The sequence below is a fragment of the Colossoma macropomum genome, unplaced genomic scaffold (genome assembly GCF_904425465.1).
Source record: "Colossoma macropomum unplaced genomic scaffold, Colossoma_macropomum, whole genome shotgun sequence".
Classification (NCBI taxonomy): domain Eukaryota; kingdom Metazoa; phylum Chordata; class Actinopteri; order Characiformes; family Serrasalmidae; genus Colossoma; species Colossoma macropomum.
This window is the reverse complement of record NW_023494789.1, coordinates 10346162-10366399: the sequence shown is the minus strand read 5'-3', so window position 1 is coordinate 10366399 and position 20238 is coordinate 10346162. Positions and strand designations below refer to the sequence as shown.

At 38.3% G+C, this 20238-nt stretch overlaps 1 protein-coding gene across 1 annotated transcript in view; it reads left to right on the top strand.

Annotated features, from left to right (window-relative positions):
* Positions 1-20238, top strand: part of LOC118807435 (voltage-dependent T-type calcium channel subunit alpha-1I-like) — a 199952-nt gene that overhangs the window by 21311 nt on the left and 158403 nt on the right. The window contains exon 3 of the mRNA XM_036569447.1: positions 11779-11876. Within this exon, the coding sequence (XP_036425340.1) occupies positions 11779-11876 (98 nt within the window). The remainder of the gene's footprint in view (positions 1-11778; positions 11877-20238) is intronic.

Sequence of the window (20238 nt, the reverse complement as noted above, 5' to 3'; positions counted from 1 at the left end):
TAAACAAATATTACAGCGTGAGTACTGTAAATATTAATCATAGTATTTACATGGCAACTCAATGGAAATGTGTCGAGAATTGTTGTATAATCAAATCAAATTGGTGCCCACCCCTAGTATGCCTATATGGAAGGGGGAGCATAGATAAATGAAGAAGGTGTAGACGAGGCAGTCGGGGAGCTAGCTGCTAATTACTCCACCAAACACTCCAGCTGATTGATGGAGCTTGAAGTGTCGACTAATGGAACAATCTAGAAGCACACTAGCGAGGCACTTCAAAACACTTTAAACATGCAAACTGTGGTTCAATTAAGGAGATGGGAAAGAGCAGACAAGGTGCGTATGTATGCATTTCATGTGCACATGTGTTCGGTACATGTGTGCATGCCTGCGTTGGTGTATGGTGGGTGGTGTGGTGCGTATGTTTCCTCTGAAGCAGTGTTTTCCACTGGCAGGTTTGAGCCTTGCTGTGTGAGCTGGCAGGATGTGTGAAGAGCGAAGGCTGGAACAGATGGAGAGATTTAATTGATATCAGGCTTAACGTTGGTGTGTGTGTTTTTGCATATATCTAAATATGTTCAGCAAAAAATAAACAGAAAGGCTTTACTCGCCTGTCTCACAAACACTCTGTCCATGTGCGAGTGGCTAACCGTCTGAAATCCTCTCAGTACAGTATATACCCAAGAGACTGAATGTATCTTTTGCTGCAAAATTCAAGAAGACAGGGAACTCTGAGTTTTCAATCTGAGGTCGGACAAAAATGGATGTTTACAGCAATGGGATTTGGACACTTTAGTTTAGTTAGCATGTCAACCGATTTAAAAGTAGGCAGTAGCAATGTAAAGTTAATAAAGCTTGGAAAATGACAACAAAATCTAATTTAGAAACTGCAGTTTTATAAACTTTGCATGTGATATAGTAGCAACACCAGGTTTCTCTCCCAAAATTACCTGTCAAAAAGAAGCACTGAAGATTACTTCATTACAGAACTCCGTTTGTTAAGTTCAGTTCCCAAATCTTGGAGCATTCCCTTTTTTGAGAGTGTACTAAAAAGCTATTACTACTATGAAACTGGTATGGAAATAATGTTGCTTTGCAAATGAGGAGCTGACGTTTGGGCCCACAAACAAGAACTTCAGTGTTTAAGCGCTTTTAATTGACTTTTGATTCACTAATTAGTTACTCATGTGACTACGATGTTTTGAGACTTGACTATACACATTATTTGTCTGTATTTGTGCTACCTAGAGGTTAATTTCTCTTTTCAGCATCATTTAAAAATCTGTGTATTGCCAAATAAAAACAGATTCTGATTTAAAAAAAAAAAAGGAAAATGACAACAAAACACACAGTGTCATTAATGCAGAGCGCCATTCTTAAAAAGCACCCAAAACCACTTGTGGAGAGTTTTTTGCCAGCTAAATGTGAGTGAGTGAGTGAGTGAGTGAGTGAGGGAGGGAGGGAGGGAGGGAGGTCACAAGGTATTTTGCATCCAAAAATCCTTGCGCAGACTTATGGAGCCTTCCAATAATCCAAGGATCCCCCTTTATTTAGCAGTAACATTTACAAAATGCATATTCATGCGCAAACAGACACTTGAAAGTCTGCTTAAAAATCTTAAGACACTATTACTTCTTGTTCTATGGGTTCCACTGTGTTGAAGTGATGTCACAAAATTGCAACTTGGAAAAGAGTGTGAATTAGACGTTGGAAAGAAATCCAATGAGAGTTTTCACACTTATCAACAGAGATGGGTACTCAAGTCAGCGACACAAACTCGAGTCGTGTGTTGAAAGACATGCAGCTTGACTCAAAATCAAGACTTAGCAATTATTAAATTTCAGCTTGAGAAACAAAATGAAAAAGAAAAAAACTAACGTGTTTGAGTTTTGCTAATCTCATGCCAGTACTATTGACCAGTCTTGCATGGTCAATCCTAGTTGATGTTACAGCCATCCATGGCCGGGAGTCCAAGATAGCATTATTGGTCTCGCTTTCTCTGGGTAGGTAGGATGTCTTGCACCTGTCCCCCACCATTACCCAGCACAATGCTAGCCAGCGCAGGCATCTGTTGGCTGACGTAACAGAGCTGGCAGTTGGCGCTTTCCTTTGAGCATGTTCAGGCAGAATCCGACAGATCTGCAGACCTTGTGATTTTGGTGACAGTCACGCAAACAGGGCAAACACTGATTGAAGTATTTCAGTGGTTTGAATTGATGTAAAATGATACTTTTGTTCACCTAAACTGTCATTTTACTGTGGATTGTTTCATTCAAAGTATCTATTTGAGTTGAACAAACCTTGTTCAATTGCTTGTTACCACATGAAGTCAGTTGTAAGTTGAATAGACAAATCATTCAGCAAAATTACACAATCACTTCAGTTTTATAAGTGAATTGGAAGTGCATATGATGATGGGATCAGGAATCAGTGCAGATCAGATTGAAACATGCATTTACATGCACTTGAATAATCAGATAATGGGGAAACTCTGGGTCCACATCAGTCAGGCAGTAATCGGATTTCTGCTTTGCAACCAGCCAATAGACTCACAGAAGAAGACGTGACGTAAACATAATGTAAAACTCAAACTTCATACTGCGGCTTTTTTTTTTAATCATTGCGCCTCTTTACCGGAAAACATGAACTTACATCATCTAGAAGATGAAGGATATTCAAATCCTTTATTTCATGTTTAGTTTCAGCGCCGCTCCAACAGTGTTTTGCCTCCCTCTCACAACATCCACCGTCTGTTCTCACGTATACGCTGACTGAGAAATCCGATAGAAATCAGAGTACGAGTTTACATGCATTGAGAAATCTGATTACTGAGCTAAAATCCAGCTCTCTTTATCAGATTTCTTAATCGGATTTTTAGATCGGAGTATGATGTTTACATGACCATTTGAATAATCGGATAACTGCAGAAATCTGATTATGATCGGATTATTGAGTGCATGTATACGCACTCACTGATTGTTTATTTGTCTCTATCATCACTACTCTGTATTGTTTTTAATGGTTTGTCAGTAGTGCTTGCATTTTCCTTTAAGTGTGAATTGTCTGCAATGTGTAATTTTCTGCGGTGCATATCTGCCTCCAATGCATAACTGTCTGCAATGTGTGATTGCCTGCAATGCATAGCTGTCTGTAATGCTTAACTGTAAGGAGTATTTGTCTGTAAGGAGTATTTGTCTATAATGTGTAGTTGTCTGCAATGCAAAATTGTCTTCACTGCAAAATTGTCTGCAGTGTACAACTGTCTGCAATGCATAACTGTCTGCAGTGCATATTTGCCTGCAATGCATAATTTCTATAATCCATACTGTCTGCAGTGTGTAACTGTCTGCAATGTGTAATTATCTGCAGTGCATAATTTCTACAATGCATAATTGCGTGCAGTGCATACCTGTTTCCAGTATGTAGTTGTCTGCATCACAGAATTTCTATAATGCATAACTGTCTGCAGAGCATAACTGTCTGCAGTGTATAATTCTCTGCAATGCATAATTTCTATAATGCAGAACTGTTTGCGGTGCATAACTGTCTGCGATGCATATTGCCTGCAGTGTGTAACTATCTGCAGTGTGTAATTGTCTGCAATGCATACTTTCTATAATGCAGAACTGTCTGCAGTGCATAACTGTCTGCAGTGTGTAATTCTCTGCAATGCATAATGTCTAAAATGCAGAACTGTCTGCAGTGCGTAACTGTCTGCAATGCGTATTGACTGCAGTGCGTAACTGTCTTCATCGCATACTTTCTATAATGCATAACTGTCTGCAGTGCGTAACCGTGTGCGGTGTGTAATTATCTGCAATGTTACTGGTCATTTCTAGGCATTGAAAGTTTGCTGATCATAAGTTATTAATCACTAGGTTATTCTTTTTTTTTAAATATTAACCCATTCTTAACTCTACCCTAACTTCAGCTTTGTGTTTTTGTCCTCTTTAAAGAGAAAGTCCATATTGACTGCAGTGCATAACTGTCTGCAGTGCATAACTGTCTGCAAAGCATATTGCTTGCAGTGTGTAACTGTCTTCAGTGTGTAACTGTCTGCAATGCATAATTTCTATAATGCATAACTGTCTGCAATGCATAACTGTCTGCAATGCGTAACTGTCTGCAATGCGTAATTGTCTGCAGTGAGCAATTTATTGGCTGTAGCCTTGTAAGTGTTGCGTTGTTAATAATGCAGAAGGTCTCTATTTTATTGCAGGTCGTTGTTACCAGACTAATGACAGTGTGCTAAATGTAACAGTAAACTATTAACTCACTGGGCCTGTGTACTAAAGGAAGTGTGCAAATGCAGCGCACTCACTAAATAAGTCTTTCTCTTTTTTTCTCCTGATAACTCTTGTTGATCTTGTCCTTGTATGTTTATTTATTTATTTATTTATTTATTGATTTATTTTTGTTTAACGCCTTTGCTTTGGGGCAATTATGAATTTCTTGTTGCTACTGTTGTTATTGTTTATAGTGCTTATGTAAAATCACCTTGAGAATGGGAAAGGTGGGAAATATGTTGTTATTATTATTATCTATTTATTTATTTTTCTAAATCAGACTTTTCTGCTAATATTACAAAACATTTCTTTGGTCACAAACACTCACTCACGCTTGTGGATAGTGGCCAACAGACAGTGCACTGTGGCGCCAGTGGTTCTGTTGCCCTGCTACAGATTCAATTTCATGTAAATTATTGTTACCGTGTTTTTTTTTCCTTGTATTTTAATCATTATTTGTTTTTAAAAAAAGGGGAAATCTGATTTATGTTATACTGCCATTATATGAAATATGCCTACTTCAGCTTCTGTCCTTGGAGGCTGCAAGCACAATAATTATTGAAATTATTTTTTGAATATGAAATAAGGATTATTTCTCTTATCTTCTCACAGCCAAGTAGGACTTGCTTTGATTTGCATTGCAATTCGTGTGCAGTGTTCATTGTATTACTTTAGTTTTTATTTTTTAAATTCACATTCAAAGGTCCTTCACCTTGTTACTGGTCATTTCTAGGCATTGACAGTTTGCTGATCATAAGTTAATAATGACGAAGTTATTCTTTTTTAAATATTAACCCATTTTTAACTCTATCCAAACAAAAGTTTTGTGTTTTTGTCCTCTTTAAAGACAAAGTCCACCATTTTTTCCAACATTTCTGCATTTTTCAATCATTGAGATACACCTACCTTCATCTTCTGAGTTATATGTATAAATAAAAGATTTTATTTCAGGTCATTTTGAATGATGACCACATATGTGTTTCTTTTTGAGTCCATATACAAGACACAGGTGCAGAAATTGTAATGTGAGTACCAGGGTGGAACACAAGCACAATAATATTATAAAGAAGAATAACTTTGTGTAATTGATTTCCTTCATTTTGAAACAGGCTCTAATTTGTATTTGAACATTTGTGGCTAAATTGGTTCATTGTGTAGAATGCCTTGTGGGCTCTTTTAGCTCATTTGACTGAATGAGTTTGAAACTTTCAGTGGAACTCAGGCACACTTGTCATAATTTAACAGGAACACAAGATTAAGTCAATATTTCACAACTCAATAATACTGGAAACCTCACTGCTCTAAGCCTCCTGAGCCTCTCTGTATGTCATTCAGCCAGTTTCTATTGCAAGAGAGAATGAAAGGACATTCAATTTAGGGATATATTTACTCCAAACCTCATCACCGCTGTGTCTGATCCACTTGTACCAACGCAACACACACTAACACACCACCACCACAACGTCAGGATCACTGCGGTGCTGAGAATGATCCACCACCCAATTAATACCTGCTCTGTGGTGATCCTGTGGGGGTCCTGACCATTAAAAAACAAGGTAAAGGGGGGCTAACAAAGTATGCAGAGAAACAGATGTACTACAGTCTGTAATTGTAGAACTACAAAGTGCTCCTATATGGTAAGGAGGTGTTTGGGGAGTGTATATAAGGGTATACTTACTTTTTCCACATAAGGATATTGCATTTCTGTTTATTTCAATTGTATAAAGGACAACAAAAATAATAATTTTAGGTGCAACTTCTTAGATTATATCACCGTTATCTATCAACACTGTGTAAATAAAGACTGGATATCAACATCATCATGTCCAATTATGCTGAAAAGGCCTAAATGTTTCACAGGGTTTACTTACTTCTGTACTTCTGACTGTATCTGAAATGTATATTGTTTTAAAAACGCGTACATTATTTTGCAAAGAAAGTAGGTAAGAAGATAAATAACTCAAGTCTCAGACTCGAGTCACAAATTTGATGACTTGAGACTCGACAAATTAAAAAAAAAAATGAATAAATCTTGCGATTCGACTTTGATTTGAACCCCAATGACTCAGACTTTGACTTAGACTTGAGCTTTATAACTCAGGAAGACTCGAGACACTGAAAGTGGGAGAAACATAAAGAGGCATCTGACTCTACAGTCGCTCACTCTTCATGTTAAAGGATTCATTTCCATTTGGCCAGAACTGCATAAATGTACATTTATTATGCAGCACCGTCGTCAGATTCCTATGCCTATGCATGGCTTATTTTACATCAGAAGAGAAATGAAGTGTGAGAATTCAAGTTTTCCTCCATGAGCTAGAAACAGGTGGAGCATCAATAGCTGTAATAAGCTCTCGCTACGCACGTAAACTCCAGTCTTACTGGAGAAACGTACCATTTTCTTCATGGTAGTTAAACAAAAGAAACAGAGCTCTCTCTATTTGAATGGTTTTAAGGGCTTCTGCAGTTAAAACAAGCACAATGTTCACCATGTTGACTTTATATTAGAATTCTGTTCCACATCTGTGCTTACATTGTGATGCGCCTTTTAAGTTGGAATAGAAAATGTATATAAAAAGCCAACTTCAGCTTCATACACTGATCATCATTTTGCTGTTTTGTTTTCTGTTGTTTGTTATCTAAATATCTAATACTAAGTTTTTGAGTAGTGCTTATAATAATAATAATAATAATAATAATAATAATAATAAAAATACATTTATTTGGAAGGTTGGAAGGGTAAAAAAAAAAATAAATACATGAATATATATTAATACACTACTCAATCAATTAATATACTACTCAACTACTGTTAACCCCAGGGGAAGAACCACAAAACTAACAGCATCACATCACACAATGTGAATGTGTACTGTTTCAGGGCAGGTTTGTTACAGAATTGGATCACATCTGTTCTGCTTTTCCATCTAACTTTAGCATCCAGCATTTTCTGCTGACACCCAGAATCAGATTGATGCTGTCTCTATACTCTATAAAAATGGTTCTTCAAGGGTTCTTCAGTAGAGACATAGCTTCACTAGGAACACTCAAAGAACCATTTGCGTGGTGAAATGGTTCTTCAGATTGCTGGAAAATGTGTCATATATATTTCGGTGTACAGTGTAGTATATTGTCCTATATAGTATGGAGGACCAGATTTGCCAAATTGAAAAATAAATAAAATTAAAAAATAAAAGGCTCAGTAAATTAATAAATAAATAAAAAAAAAAAACTTAAATAAAGTATATATTGCTTACTGTGATTGTAATTATACACATATTTCCTTTTTCTGCAGTTATATATTTCTCAATTTATTTATTTCTCTATTATTTATTTTGTTTTATTAATGCCATTTTTATATTTTTTTCCATATCTATGTTTCTAACAATTGTTAGCTTTATTCATTGATGCATATATTCATTTATTTATTTATTTTTCATTCATTCATTTATTTATTTCTGTATTTTGTCGTTCATATGATAATGAGGGGGCGTATTTTTCACGTTCAGGCTTAGCAATAAAGCCCAGCAGGAGAAGAGCTGATAAAACTGTTCTTTCACTCCATAAAGAGCTGCAGAGTCACAGACAGACAAACCTGCCAATAAATAACTCTCGATGGCTCCACAGGCAGTGTGTGAGAAGGGCGTCCAAATGTCTGAGTGATCTGAATTTTACAGAAAAAGACGCTGAACCACCTCCTCCAAAGTTCTGAACACTACAGATCGACCTCTGTATCAGCAGATCAGCTAAATGGAGCAAACTGTCCCCACAGCCTCCACAGGAAAGAGTGAATAATCCGGACCTGCATTTTCAGCCAGATCAGCCGAGACTCTCAGATCTCTGACTGTCTGCTGCCTGTAAGAAGCCATTATTGTACTGTCTTGTCCTTAGTTACCGCTGAGAGAGCAAGACATGTACAATCGATCAACCAATAGGAATATTAAGACGCTGTGACATCATTGACTGACAGCCCCTTTATTAGCATAAGGACAAGGGAATACAGAAATAAATAGAGAAATAAATAAATATAGAGATTAATAGTTATGGAAATAAATTAATAAAATAAATTAATAGTAAAACAGAAAAAAAAAATAATAAAGAAACAAATAACAAAAAAAAAGAAATACAAAATTTATTGAGAAGGGGAAATTACTAAATAGACATATAAATAAATGCAGACATATTAATTTATATAAGATTTTATTTATTAATATATTAATTGTTATGCATATTTATTTATTTTTAGGTTCATCATCATTATTCTTTGCAATTCAACTTCATATATTAATTTACTAAGTCATTTATTTTTAATTTTATTTATTTTTCAATTTGGCAAATCTGGTCCTCTATAATATAGCATCAAAAAGCATTCTTGTATTGTGACTAGCTTGGCATTGTAACAATAGCAATATGTACACAACCAATGTTGCATTCAAAAACCACATTTCTGCTCTTTAATTCTTAATGCAGCATGTTGTCCAAAATCTTCTCAGAATTTTTTGAACTTGAGCTGAACTTGGCACTAAATCCAGTAAGCTGAATCAGATGTGACTGAGCGCAAACCAGTGTACTTGATAAAAGAAATAACCCATGAGCTCTTTTTAATTAAAAAACGTCGCCTTAGTTAAACTGACACAAACCAGCACATCCATGCAACCTGCTGCCTTTAGTATTTTAAAGTAAGCTAATACTTATTATCATTATTTTACCAGGGACAACTGGATGTTAACCCCCACAATGCATCTCTATATTGTTTTGATAAGGTATCCCATAGAAACAGTCTCAAAATATTTACAGACAAATATGGTGTGGAACAAAACCACAGTAATTCGCTGATTAGTAGGAGTCTTTTAAAGCATCCCTCAGCACAGTGACTGAAGAAGCTCCTGTGTTTTTTTCCAGCTCCAGCAGCTCTATAAACACTGCAGGAATACAGTCAGAAAGGAGAAGGCAGCAGTTTTCTCTCTGCTGCGCATCCCTGAAAAGCTCCAGACCACCCAGTTCAAAGACAGGCCTGAGAGTCACCTCAAATATTTATGCCACCATTCGGAGAGGGCCCAGATTAGAAACAGCAGTCCAGCGGTGTCTGTTAGCCTGCGCCTGAAACTGGATATGCAAGTGCAGTGCAGAATGAACAGATGATGTATAAACAGATACAAATACAGATCCAGATATAACTGATTAAAATGACCATTTTTGTCAGTGCCCCCCACTTGATTTTCTTATGTGAATGCATGGCTCACATGAAGCTGAACCTAAATAATAACATGCTTTCCACGGAATAAACACAGTTTAAGTCACATCCTATGTTAACAAATGTATAAAATCAAGCAAGTAGCCATGCAATCTTCATTAACAAACAAGTGACAGTAGAATGGATCAGACTGAAGAGCTCAGTGACTTTAAACGTGGCACTGTCATAGGATGCCACCTTTGCTGCAAGCATTGATGAGTGCTATTATTGTGAAATGGAAGCATCTGGAGTGCTGACGAATCGTGCATCACTATCTGGCAGTCTGATGGATGAATCTGGGTTTGGCAGATGGCAGGAGAGTGCTACCTACCCGAATGCATAGTACCAACAGTAAAGTTTGATGGAGGAGGGATAATGGGCGTGTTTTTCAGGGTTTGGGCTCAGCCCCTGAGCTCCACTGAAGAGTAATGTTAATGCTGCACCTTGCAAAGACATTTTAGACCATTATATGCTTCAAACCTTGTGGCAAGAGTTTGCAAAGACTATTGGATATTTCCTTTGTCCCTTCCATTTGGAAAAGATTTGTACTTTTAGGGTTTTAGAGAGTAACTTGGAAGTAAAGTAATGAGTAGTAAGATCACCTTGTCCACTAATGCGTAAATTCCATTTGGATAGTCCACTTTAGATGCTTTATAGATAGTTACATTCAAGTTACATTCATCTAAATATCTACTAAATTAACCAGAATTTTCTTTAACTCTAAACCTGACTCTAATCCTAACCCTAACCTTAACCTCAACCCAAAACCTAAAACCAAACCTTACCTTGGATCTAGCCCCAACCCTGGTTCAAATCTTAACCCTAATCCCACCACTGATTAGAATCAACTGAGTTTCAACAGATTGATCATCTGATCATCAATTTGATCATCTGTAGATAATCAATAGGGGACTATAGTGGACTATCCAAATAAAGTGAGACCAAAGTAATTAGTCATTTGTAATGATCACTCTTTAGGCACCTACTTCAACTTGTTGAGTAACTAACAAATACACATAGTGATGTTCTTTTAAACCCTATTTCACACAAACGAAAGGATGGGCAGATAGTCTTGGTGGGCTTGGATGACACCATGTGTTTCTGCAATCTCCGAAAGCCTACAGCAGTTTGGGGCAGCAGACTGACATGCTTTTCACCCTCGTTACACACCCTGTCTGCAGATCGAATTTACCTGGTCTGCACCACACACACATACACGTTCCTCTCAGGATCCTCATGGTCTCTAATGATCACTAGAGTGTGCCTGAAATTGCTGTGAAATCTGGCTTGTTATGGTTCGAATTGACATCAATTTCTTTGAGCCCCATCTCTTACCTGAAGTAGCAGGGTCCAGTGGAAAGAGCCCGAGTTGGCACTTTTCTCCGCTTGCTGAGCGAATCCACCGGCTTTGAGTTATTAGCTTTATCAGTAGGCTTTCCCAAAGGATGGGGCGTCATCCTATATTTGGAAGACTGCCGGTGGTTAAACTTAACTGAGCTGTAGATTATATATGCATTACTCTGGTCTTCAAAGGAATGCTGGAAAGCAGATCAGTGCATATATGCAACTGTACTATATGGAAATGTGCAGCTGTGCAGCAGAAGTGGGGCATGATGTATGGCATGTCATGAGATTATAATAGGAGTTAATATGCTTAGGGAGATAATTGACTAATATCCGTTCCATGTTTTAAACATTTCTCTTTCTCCAAGCACAGTAAGACATCACTGTCATAGAAGATCTCCAAAAGCTTTGCGGTAGCCAAGCAGTCACTATCCAGATGCATTGTAAGAAGTGAAATCATGTCTTTGAAAAGGGAAGCGTATTACATAAATTTCATGTTGAATCTCAAGGTAGGTATATATGAACGTGCAATGGTCTGAAGTAAGTCTCAAGATACTCACAGCAGCTTTAGATAAGGTGGAATTCTTGGTTATTATTCTACAATTATTATTTTTTTCATATCAACCTATTACTTATTGACTCTGCAATGAGAAAATACTTGTGGAAATTGAATGAATCATTCACCACCATCCTCAATCTATATTTGCTTTATGATGTGGAAGCCAGTTGTCTTAAATTTGCTTTTTATAGGAGTAAACAACAGAAAAAACAAAAAAAAAACAAAAAAAAAAACATAGGTCCTAAAGGAGAGCCCTGGGGTACACCACTATGACATTTATTATTTTCTGTGAATAGCACATTTATGACTAGCCTGTACTGTGTCACTTATCATGTCTTATAACCTTGTCTTTCTAGGGTTGTGGAATACTCTCTGGACCTTCAGAACATAAATTTCACAGCCATCAGGACAGTCAGGGTACTGCGACCTCTCAAAGCCATCAACAGAGTCCCAAGTAAGTTCTTTTGCGCATTTCAGATGTGATTCTTTATGGCTTTCATCTTGTTTTGTTTAGTAGAGAAAGCTTGCACTTATAACTGTGAAATATTATTTTCTCAGTTGCTATGAGTGGTTTATGTGTTTGTTTTAGTGTTTGTTGACACAGTCATGCTTTTCTCTCAGTCGAATAGGGCAGTCCCAAGAAAGCGTGTTGTTTTTCGTCTGAGCTCTGGTAGATCTGTCAGTTCTCTCCTGCTGAGGGCTTGTATTTTGTTCTCAAACTCTCAGAATTAGGTTGTCAGGTGTTGCTCACTCACACAGTTTCTTAAATGTTTCCTTCAGTTCTCTTTCACTGCATCTTTTACTGCAGTCTGCCATAAAATAACTTGTTCGAGAATCACTTAAGCATTAATGACACATAATTTGGACAAGATTGCTTGGTTGAATTTCAAGGGTACAGCAATAAAGGCATGAGACTAAAGAGTTAGTAATGATATTTCCTGTTTAACTTGCAAAATAGATCAGAGCAATCATAGTAAGAACTCACCCAAGAGCCTCCTCCATCAAAAATGATTGCCCTTGACTTAATGTTGATTTGCCCGAAGTCTCAAGGGTGATTGGATAAGGCCACTAAATCCTCTTAATCTTAAGAATGGTGGGCTTTAACAAGAAGTTAATAGACTTGAGAGACTTGATCATTACATTGAATTTCATGGTAGGTATATATGAATGTGTAACAGTGTGAAGTACAGGATAATCAGGGCAGCTTTAGGTGATGTGGAATTCTTGGTGATGGGATGGTTTTGGGAAAATTTCTGTTAAAATCGAATAAAGCTTTAATAGAAGAGGTGGAAAGGCGAATACTGAGTGATGGAATATACACAAAAACAAATGGAATGAGAGAAAATGAAATAGCAGATGAAAAACAGGGAAAACAAGCCAGCTTGGTGTTGGGTATTCCCTTGTTCCCAGGGGTGGATTTCGAACAAGATTCTGCCATTTCTTGTGCTGGAGAGAATGTGTATGTGTGTTTATGTGTGAAAATCTCAGAGTCTTTCTCAGAGATCAAAGCTTGAGAAAAGAAGGCTAATGTCCTTGCTGTCCTCTGCTTTTCTAGGAAAAGAAAAATGGGCCTCACTCACCAACATCTTCCTATGTTTTTCCTTAAATTTGTTCTTGAGAAAGGTCATAGGAAAAGGTCAATTTGGATAGTGCACTTTAGATGCTTTGTAGATATTTAATTTACTTTCAAGTTAGATTCAACTAAATATCTACTAAATTGGCCATAATTTTCTTTAACTCTAATCCTGGCTCTAATCCTAACCCTAACCTTAACCTCAACCTAAAACCCTCACCCTGGTCCTAGCACTAACCCGGGTCCAAATCCTAACCCCACCACTGTTTAGAATCAAGTTTCAACAGATAGTTAACAATTTGAACATCTGTAGATAATCTGTAGGGGACTATAGTGGACTATACAAATAAAGTGAGACCCAAATCCCAAATAAGAAAACTTTGGTGAATATCAGAATCTTCATGAAAGCTGCATAAGTGGGTGTTAAAAAGACCTTTCTTCTTAAGAAGTTAGGAGCTAAATTTGTTTGAGGGGGATGTTAACTGCTCTGACTGTTAACTTTGAAAGGCTTTGTTGAAACATTGTTTTTAATGGTTTGCTTATTAAAGCAATAAGCCATGAGAGGCCATGAGTTTTATCATGGAAGGGGTGTTCTTAGGCACGACATGAAGCACAGTGCCTAAAAACTCCCCTCCCTGTGATAAAATAATAGTAACCGATGACCTCTCTCCCATAACTGTATACTGCAGTCATTTCATTATCTTTTTAGCTTTTTTATGACCTTCGTTTATAAGTACTTTTTGCTCACCAGATTACCACTGCAAGTCTTGTATAGCACCAATCCAGCAGTGCCTCTCTGAATCTCAAATAACTGTCCACTTTTTACATAGTGCTCCACATAGGAATGTAAATATTGGCTCCTGCACCACAACAGCACTTAACATAGCTAAAAAAAATCATTTGGGATTCAGTCACATCCATATTCAACAAATAGTTCAAATAGTATTTGGCCTAAAGCTAAAATTTCAAATCTTACATAGCACACTATTTAGGGAGTACAGAGCCATTTGGGATTCAGCCTGGGCTTTGTGCTACTTCTGACTGAAACCTGGACATTTGAAGTACTTTAATTGAAGCCTGTGATATTAGTAATGGAGTTTTTTTTAGCCTGTTGACTATCTTTTAGCCTGTTAGCTAGCTGACCAGCCTAGTTCTAGTTAAAATAATAAGTTATAAGCCCCTTATTCAAAGAAAAAGGCTCAGTACAGTCAGTGGTCCATGCAAGCAGCATTAAAGTCAAAGGCCTCCTTTCCACTGTTGAGCCAAATGGTTCTCAGGAGCGTTCTGCGCTGGTCCAGTCTTGTTAGACCAATTACGGTTTCTTTTTCCATCTGTTGTCCCACTGAATCAGAACCAGGAAATACTGAAAAAAACTACACAAACAAGTGGCACTTCTAACTGGCTAATAGCTACTCATACAGCATCCACCACAAAACATGTTTGATTCAGCTCCACCTCCAGTCTCTCTTCGTGCTCTCAGATTCTTTATCCTCTAAACGGGTGATATTTGAGCCTCTCTTACTGAAACAGCCTGTTCTGTGGTAGGTTTCACCTGTAGCCGGCTAACTACACTAGCATTAGTGTTGCCAAGCAGCATACAGCTCAAAACACCAACGAGTGCATTTTTTATTTTTCTGTCACTTCAACAGCAGTCTTTCCAAGATTGTGGTCTCAGATATGAGTCTTTATCCTCTAAAAACAGGTGTTTTTAATCATGGGTTTGTTAGAACCAAGCTTGTGTTGTGGTGGGAAGCACCGTACACACCGCATTAGTTTAGCCTAGCAGGCTACAGCTTGAAGCACTACAGGTCAGCTTTCTGTCACTCCACTGCCAATCAGTCGACTTTACTTTCACTGTTATAAGTTTTTATCATCTATACTTGTGATAGCAGAGCACCAGTTAAACTAATCAAACCTGCACTGGGGTGTTTGGATCTCTTTAGCTAAGCTAAATTAGCTAGGAGAGAGGAGCTGGCTAGCAGTAGCTTAGCTAGGAGGCTCCAGCTCCAGACACCAGAGATACACTTCAATTTTATTCTGTTCGTCATCAGCAGCTCTACTTTGATTCCTCAGATTTGCATCATCATTTACATTTGTGTTAGAAAAGCTTTTGTTAGCCAGAATCGAACCTGTTCTGTGGTGAGCAGAGCTGGCCACATGCTAGCAAAGCTAACGCTCACCAGTTACACTTTCCTGGTTAGCAGCACCGTTTAACAATTAGAAATTGGTGTTAGTGGAAAAGAGGCCAAAGTTTATTCCATTAACAGTACAAAGATTTTTCCTGGTGCAGTAATACAGAGTTCAGTTGCTGTGAGTCAGTCATAGATGTGCATATATCGTGCATTTGGACACTTCAAATGCGGCTCAGCCAATCAGATTTTAGGACCAGAACATCTTTTTTATAAGGTTTATTTTACATTCTCATCTTCTGTTTAATCTTACTGAATCTGTGGTGCTGAACTCTGAATGTAGGCCTATTATGAGTTGTAGGTTGTTGAATGAATCATTTCTTTAAATGAATCATTTATTTCTTGAAGGATTTTTCTGGCCCACAGCGTTTAACCCGAGTCATCTCCTATGGAGACCAATATAGGCTTAGTCATGCTCTGAGAGAGAACACGAGAGGGAGAGAGAGTGTTACAGTGAAACACTGGAAGAGAAAAATGTCGAGGGCTTTTCTTAATTCATCACATGCATCTTAATCAATGTCACATTCATAAGGTTTTACTTCATTTGATCTAGAGCTCTTTCCCCCACTGTGCTCTTCATTCTCTCTCACACTACACAATTAAACGGCTTTCAATTGTAATGAAATGCTCTTGGTAGAACGATAAATTCAACTTGGCCAACTCCCGCAGGCTGCGCAAATAATGGTAATGTGCACTGGGTAATATGTGCATTCACTTAATATTTACATTCATCACTAATGTTTCACCCACGCCTCACTTCTCTATCAGTTTCTACTGCTGAACTGATTTTTCTGTTGCTCTCTCACCCTCAGCAAAGAGAGAGTGAGAGAGAGAGAGAGAGAGAGAGAGAGAGAGAGAGAGACAGAGAGAGAGGAGTATGGCAGAGATAGAGAGAGAGAAACAGAAAAAAGAAAAATAAAGATAGAGAAAAAAGAGGAGAAAGAGGGAGAAAGATAGTTGGAGGGAGAGAGAGAGAGAGAGAGAGAGAGAGAGAGAGAGAGAGAGAGAGAGAGAAATATGGAGGGGATATAGAAAAAAGAGTTGTATAGACAGACAGACAGATAGACGGATAGACAGACAGATAGATAGATAGATAGATAGATAGATAGATAGATAGATCAACATGATCGATGGTAAGGGTCAGGTAGAAGGGTATAAAGCATCATGGCACTGGACTGTGGAGTAATGGAATTGCGTTCTCTGAAGAGAGAGAGAGAAAGAAAGAGCGAGAGGTGGACAGAATGAATCAGAGAGCAAAAGTAAAGGCTCTTTCTTGGGAGAGACAGAGCAATAGAGAGAATCAAAAAGATAGATAGAGAGAAAGAGAGAGAGAGAGAGAGAGAGAAGAAAAGGGCAAAAAATGAGATACAGAGAAAATGGATGGATGGATGGATGGCTGGATGGATGGATGGATGGATAGATAGATAGATAGATAGATAGATAGATAGATAGATAGATAGATAGATAGATAGATAGATAGATAGATAGATCTGCGTTCTCTGGAGTGATGGGGCTCTGTCCAATACCTTTGACATGTGAGAGAGAAAGAGAGAGAGAGAGAGAGAGGTGGACAGAATGAGTCAGAGAGCATAAGTAAAGGTTCTTCTTTTCAGCCACATGGGCAGAGGAGGCACAGATGCAGAATAATTGGAAGAGTTTCTTTAGTTGTGAGAGATCCAATGCAGGGAGAGATCCAAACTAAACACAGGCGTCGTGACCTCAGGGGACCTTCCTGCAAAACAAGAAATGACTTTACCACTGTATGGTGCAAAAATAAAAATAAAAAAGTAAAGCTTTAGAAAAAGAAAAGAAAGTTGGTTTCTGAGAGTGAAAGAGTCTGAGGTCACTGTACAACAAGCAAGGTTGAGGCAGAGGTGTGTGTTGTTTTTAACTGTGTTCAGTTCAGAAGTACAAGAGAACAAATCATCAACTAAACAACATAATGTACTGGATTCACTTGATTCAATTGTGTACACAGTTCTACATGAATGTGATCTGTTTCCAAACGTACCCAGACACCCCTTCTGATTAATTCTGCTGCTTTAAGCTGAGCCCACTGCCCATAGACGATCTGCAGCAGCTGCTCAAGAGCCTAATGTTGCCATGCCCAGTGCCAAACCTTAGCTAGAGGGGTACAAAGCCCTCCAGCATTGGGCTGTGGAGTGATGGAGCTTTGTTCGATATCTTTGGAATGAGTTGTGATCTTGAATTAATCACCCAACATCAGTACCTGACCTCACTAATGCTGTTGCATACAGTAATGTTCTAACATCTACAGTAGAGCCCTCCCAGAAGAGTAGAGTTCCTGTTCCTGCAGCAAAGGGGGACAAATCCCTATTAATACCCTTGATTTTAAAAGAAATGTGGGATGTGAAGGTGTCTTCAAATTTCTGGACATACAGTATGGTGTAGATTGCTAGTATAAACATAATCATTACCAAATACAATATTGTAAACTAAGTAACTAAGAAAACTAAAACATAAAATGTTCAAATAATGTACACATTTGAATTAAGTCAATTCAAATCAAGTCAAGTCAAAATGACCATTATGTACACAATGATTTTTCAGGAGATATTTTTTAGATAATCAATTTACATGAGGAAGGGGAAAGTCAAAGGTAAAATAACAAATTAGGACTTTCCAAAAGTGGAGTTTAAAATATGATTAAAAGCTACAGTGAGAATTAAACTAATAACTGTGCAAGGCCTGGTAGACTACCGAGCCTGTCCCCACCAGACAAACAGCACTTAAAGCTTTTGTCTTCGAGAGAGAGGAGAAAATCCAGCTGCTTCAGATCTGAACAAAATCCACAGGTGTTTCTGTCCATCCTTCCACTGTGAGAACACAACTCAGCGCTATGGGTCTGAAAGGATGTGTAGTTGTCAAGAAGCCTCACTGAGAAAAGGACACAGACACATCACACAAAGAAGCTGCTGGTGTTCTCAGAACAATGGACTGACCATGCCAGAGTCCAGGCCTCAACATCAGTGATTCTGCTTGGGATTGACCTAAGAATACATACACATACATACATCATCTAAACCGCTTATCCTTCTGGGTCACAGTAGGGTGCTGGAGCCTATCCCAGCTGTCATTGGGCGGAAGGCAGGATGCACCCTGGACAGGTCGCCAGTCCATCGCAGGGCAGACAGACAGACATACACAATCACACCTAGGGGCAATTTAGCATTTCCAATCAGCCTGACTGCATGTTTTTGGACTGTGGGAGGAAACCCATGCAGACACGGGGAGAACAGGCAAACTCCACACAGAAATGACCCTCGTCGCCCAGCCGGGAATCGAACCCAGGCCATTCTCGCTGTGAGGCAACAGCGCTACCCACTGCGCCACCGTGCTGCCCTGACCTAAGAATAGCTCCATTCATCTGCATCGAAGTCCCTGTAGTTACTGAATAATAAGCCATTGTATGAAATAAACCTGGATTGTTAAGGGGTTAAATAGTGCAGCAGTTACACTCTAGCGCCTGAACAGACATCTGAGTTTCATTACACACGTCTATATTTCACCTAAGAATACCTCAGTCAGTTCGCATTAAAGTCCCTGTAGTTACTGAATAATAAGTCTTAGTATGTATTAAGCCTGGGATTTTAAGGGGTTTAAATGTGACTTAATAATCATGGCAGTCGATATGCTGCTACAAACAAATTCTAACATTAGCTAAACAACTTAAATTCACATCCTCTTAATATTTCTCACTGCTCACCTGCTCAGATATGTCCTCATCCCCTTTTTTTTTAATTTTTTGCAGTTTTTGCTGATGCTGTCCATCTTCACATAGTTCATGTATAACAGTAATAAACTCTACGGAACACTGTCTGTTGTGTTAGCCAGCACTACATCATTGTACTGAATTTGATATGCTACTCTCAAGGCTGATGTTTGCTTCTTATTGGGACAGTAAACCGAGGCTGTACAACTTGAGGTGAGGGCCACTGATTTAACCCATAAATTACTACAAATGTACACCTGGAGGTAACATTTAGAGTTTGTCTGAGTGTTCTTGTGTTTTTATGTGTAAGTTTAAACATAAGCTCACAGTAACCAGCTCAAAATGTTACTGGCCCACCAAATATTCTCCCAACTCTCTAGATTACCCACTCCAGCATTAGCTACAATGTTTGTTTAAAGTCGCTACACAATGTTGAGTTTATAGTAAAGAACTGGAACTGGACTGAGGCATCGCAGCTAATTGAAACCGGGTTAGTTGGAAGCGACAGTGGATGTGCCACCATGCTAACATTAGATCATTCACAAAATTCTTCCTGACAATGTGACCTTTCACATGGACACAATATAACATTTGAAATGAATAATGATCTCTAAATTGAGGTATTCTAAAGTATTCTGAGTTGTGTGCTGTAATGTCCCGTTAGGCTGAAAGAGATTTTCGTTCTGTACAGCTTATTCAACCTCGCTGCAGTTGCTACGGAAGAACACATGGATAGGTTAATTAGTTATTTTCAATAAAGCTGGACTGATTAGCTTGTTCCTTTGGTCAGTGTGGGAAGCTGTCCATGGTACTGAAGTCTGACTCTTCAAAGCGTGATGTTGTAGAATTTGTTAATTGGTTTGCTTTGTGCAGTAGTACACAGAACTGTGGCCTTTTGTGCTTTTATCTTTTGCAATAACCAGCAATACTTCTCTCCCTCTCTCTCTCTCTTTCTCTCGCCATCTCTCTCACCCTCTCTCTCGCCCTCTCTCTCTCTTTCTCACAGTGGTGATGACACATTTCATTATGCTTTCGAATTGCACATAATGGCAAAGCCACCCAACACTGGCAACATGTGCCACGACTTGATCCCGGACACAGCAAACAGGGCTTTCTCTCTCTCTCTTTCTATTAGTTTCTCTCTCTACCAACTTTGTAAAAGTCATGCACTGAATTGACTTGGTTGAAATGTGTGCAATATTTTCATACGAATATATGGAATATATGAATATATGTATGAAATATACCGTATAAAGTTCAGGGACCACCCTTCATTTATCTAACTTCCAGTCAAACCAGTTTTTAACTACAAGTTATGCAT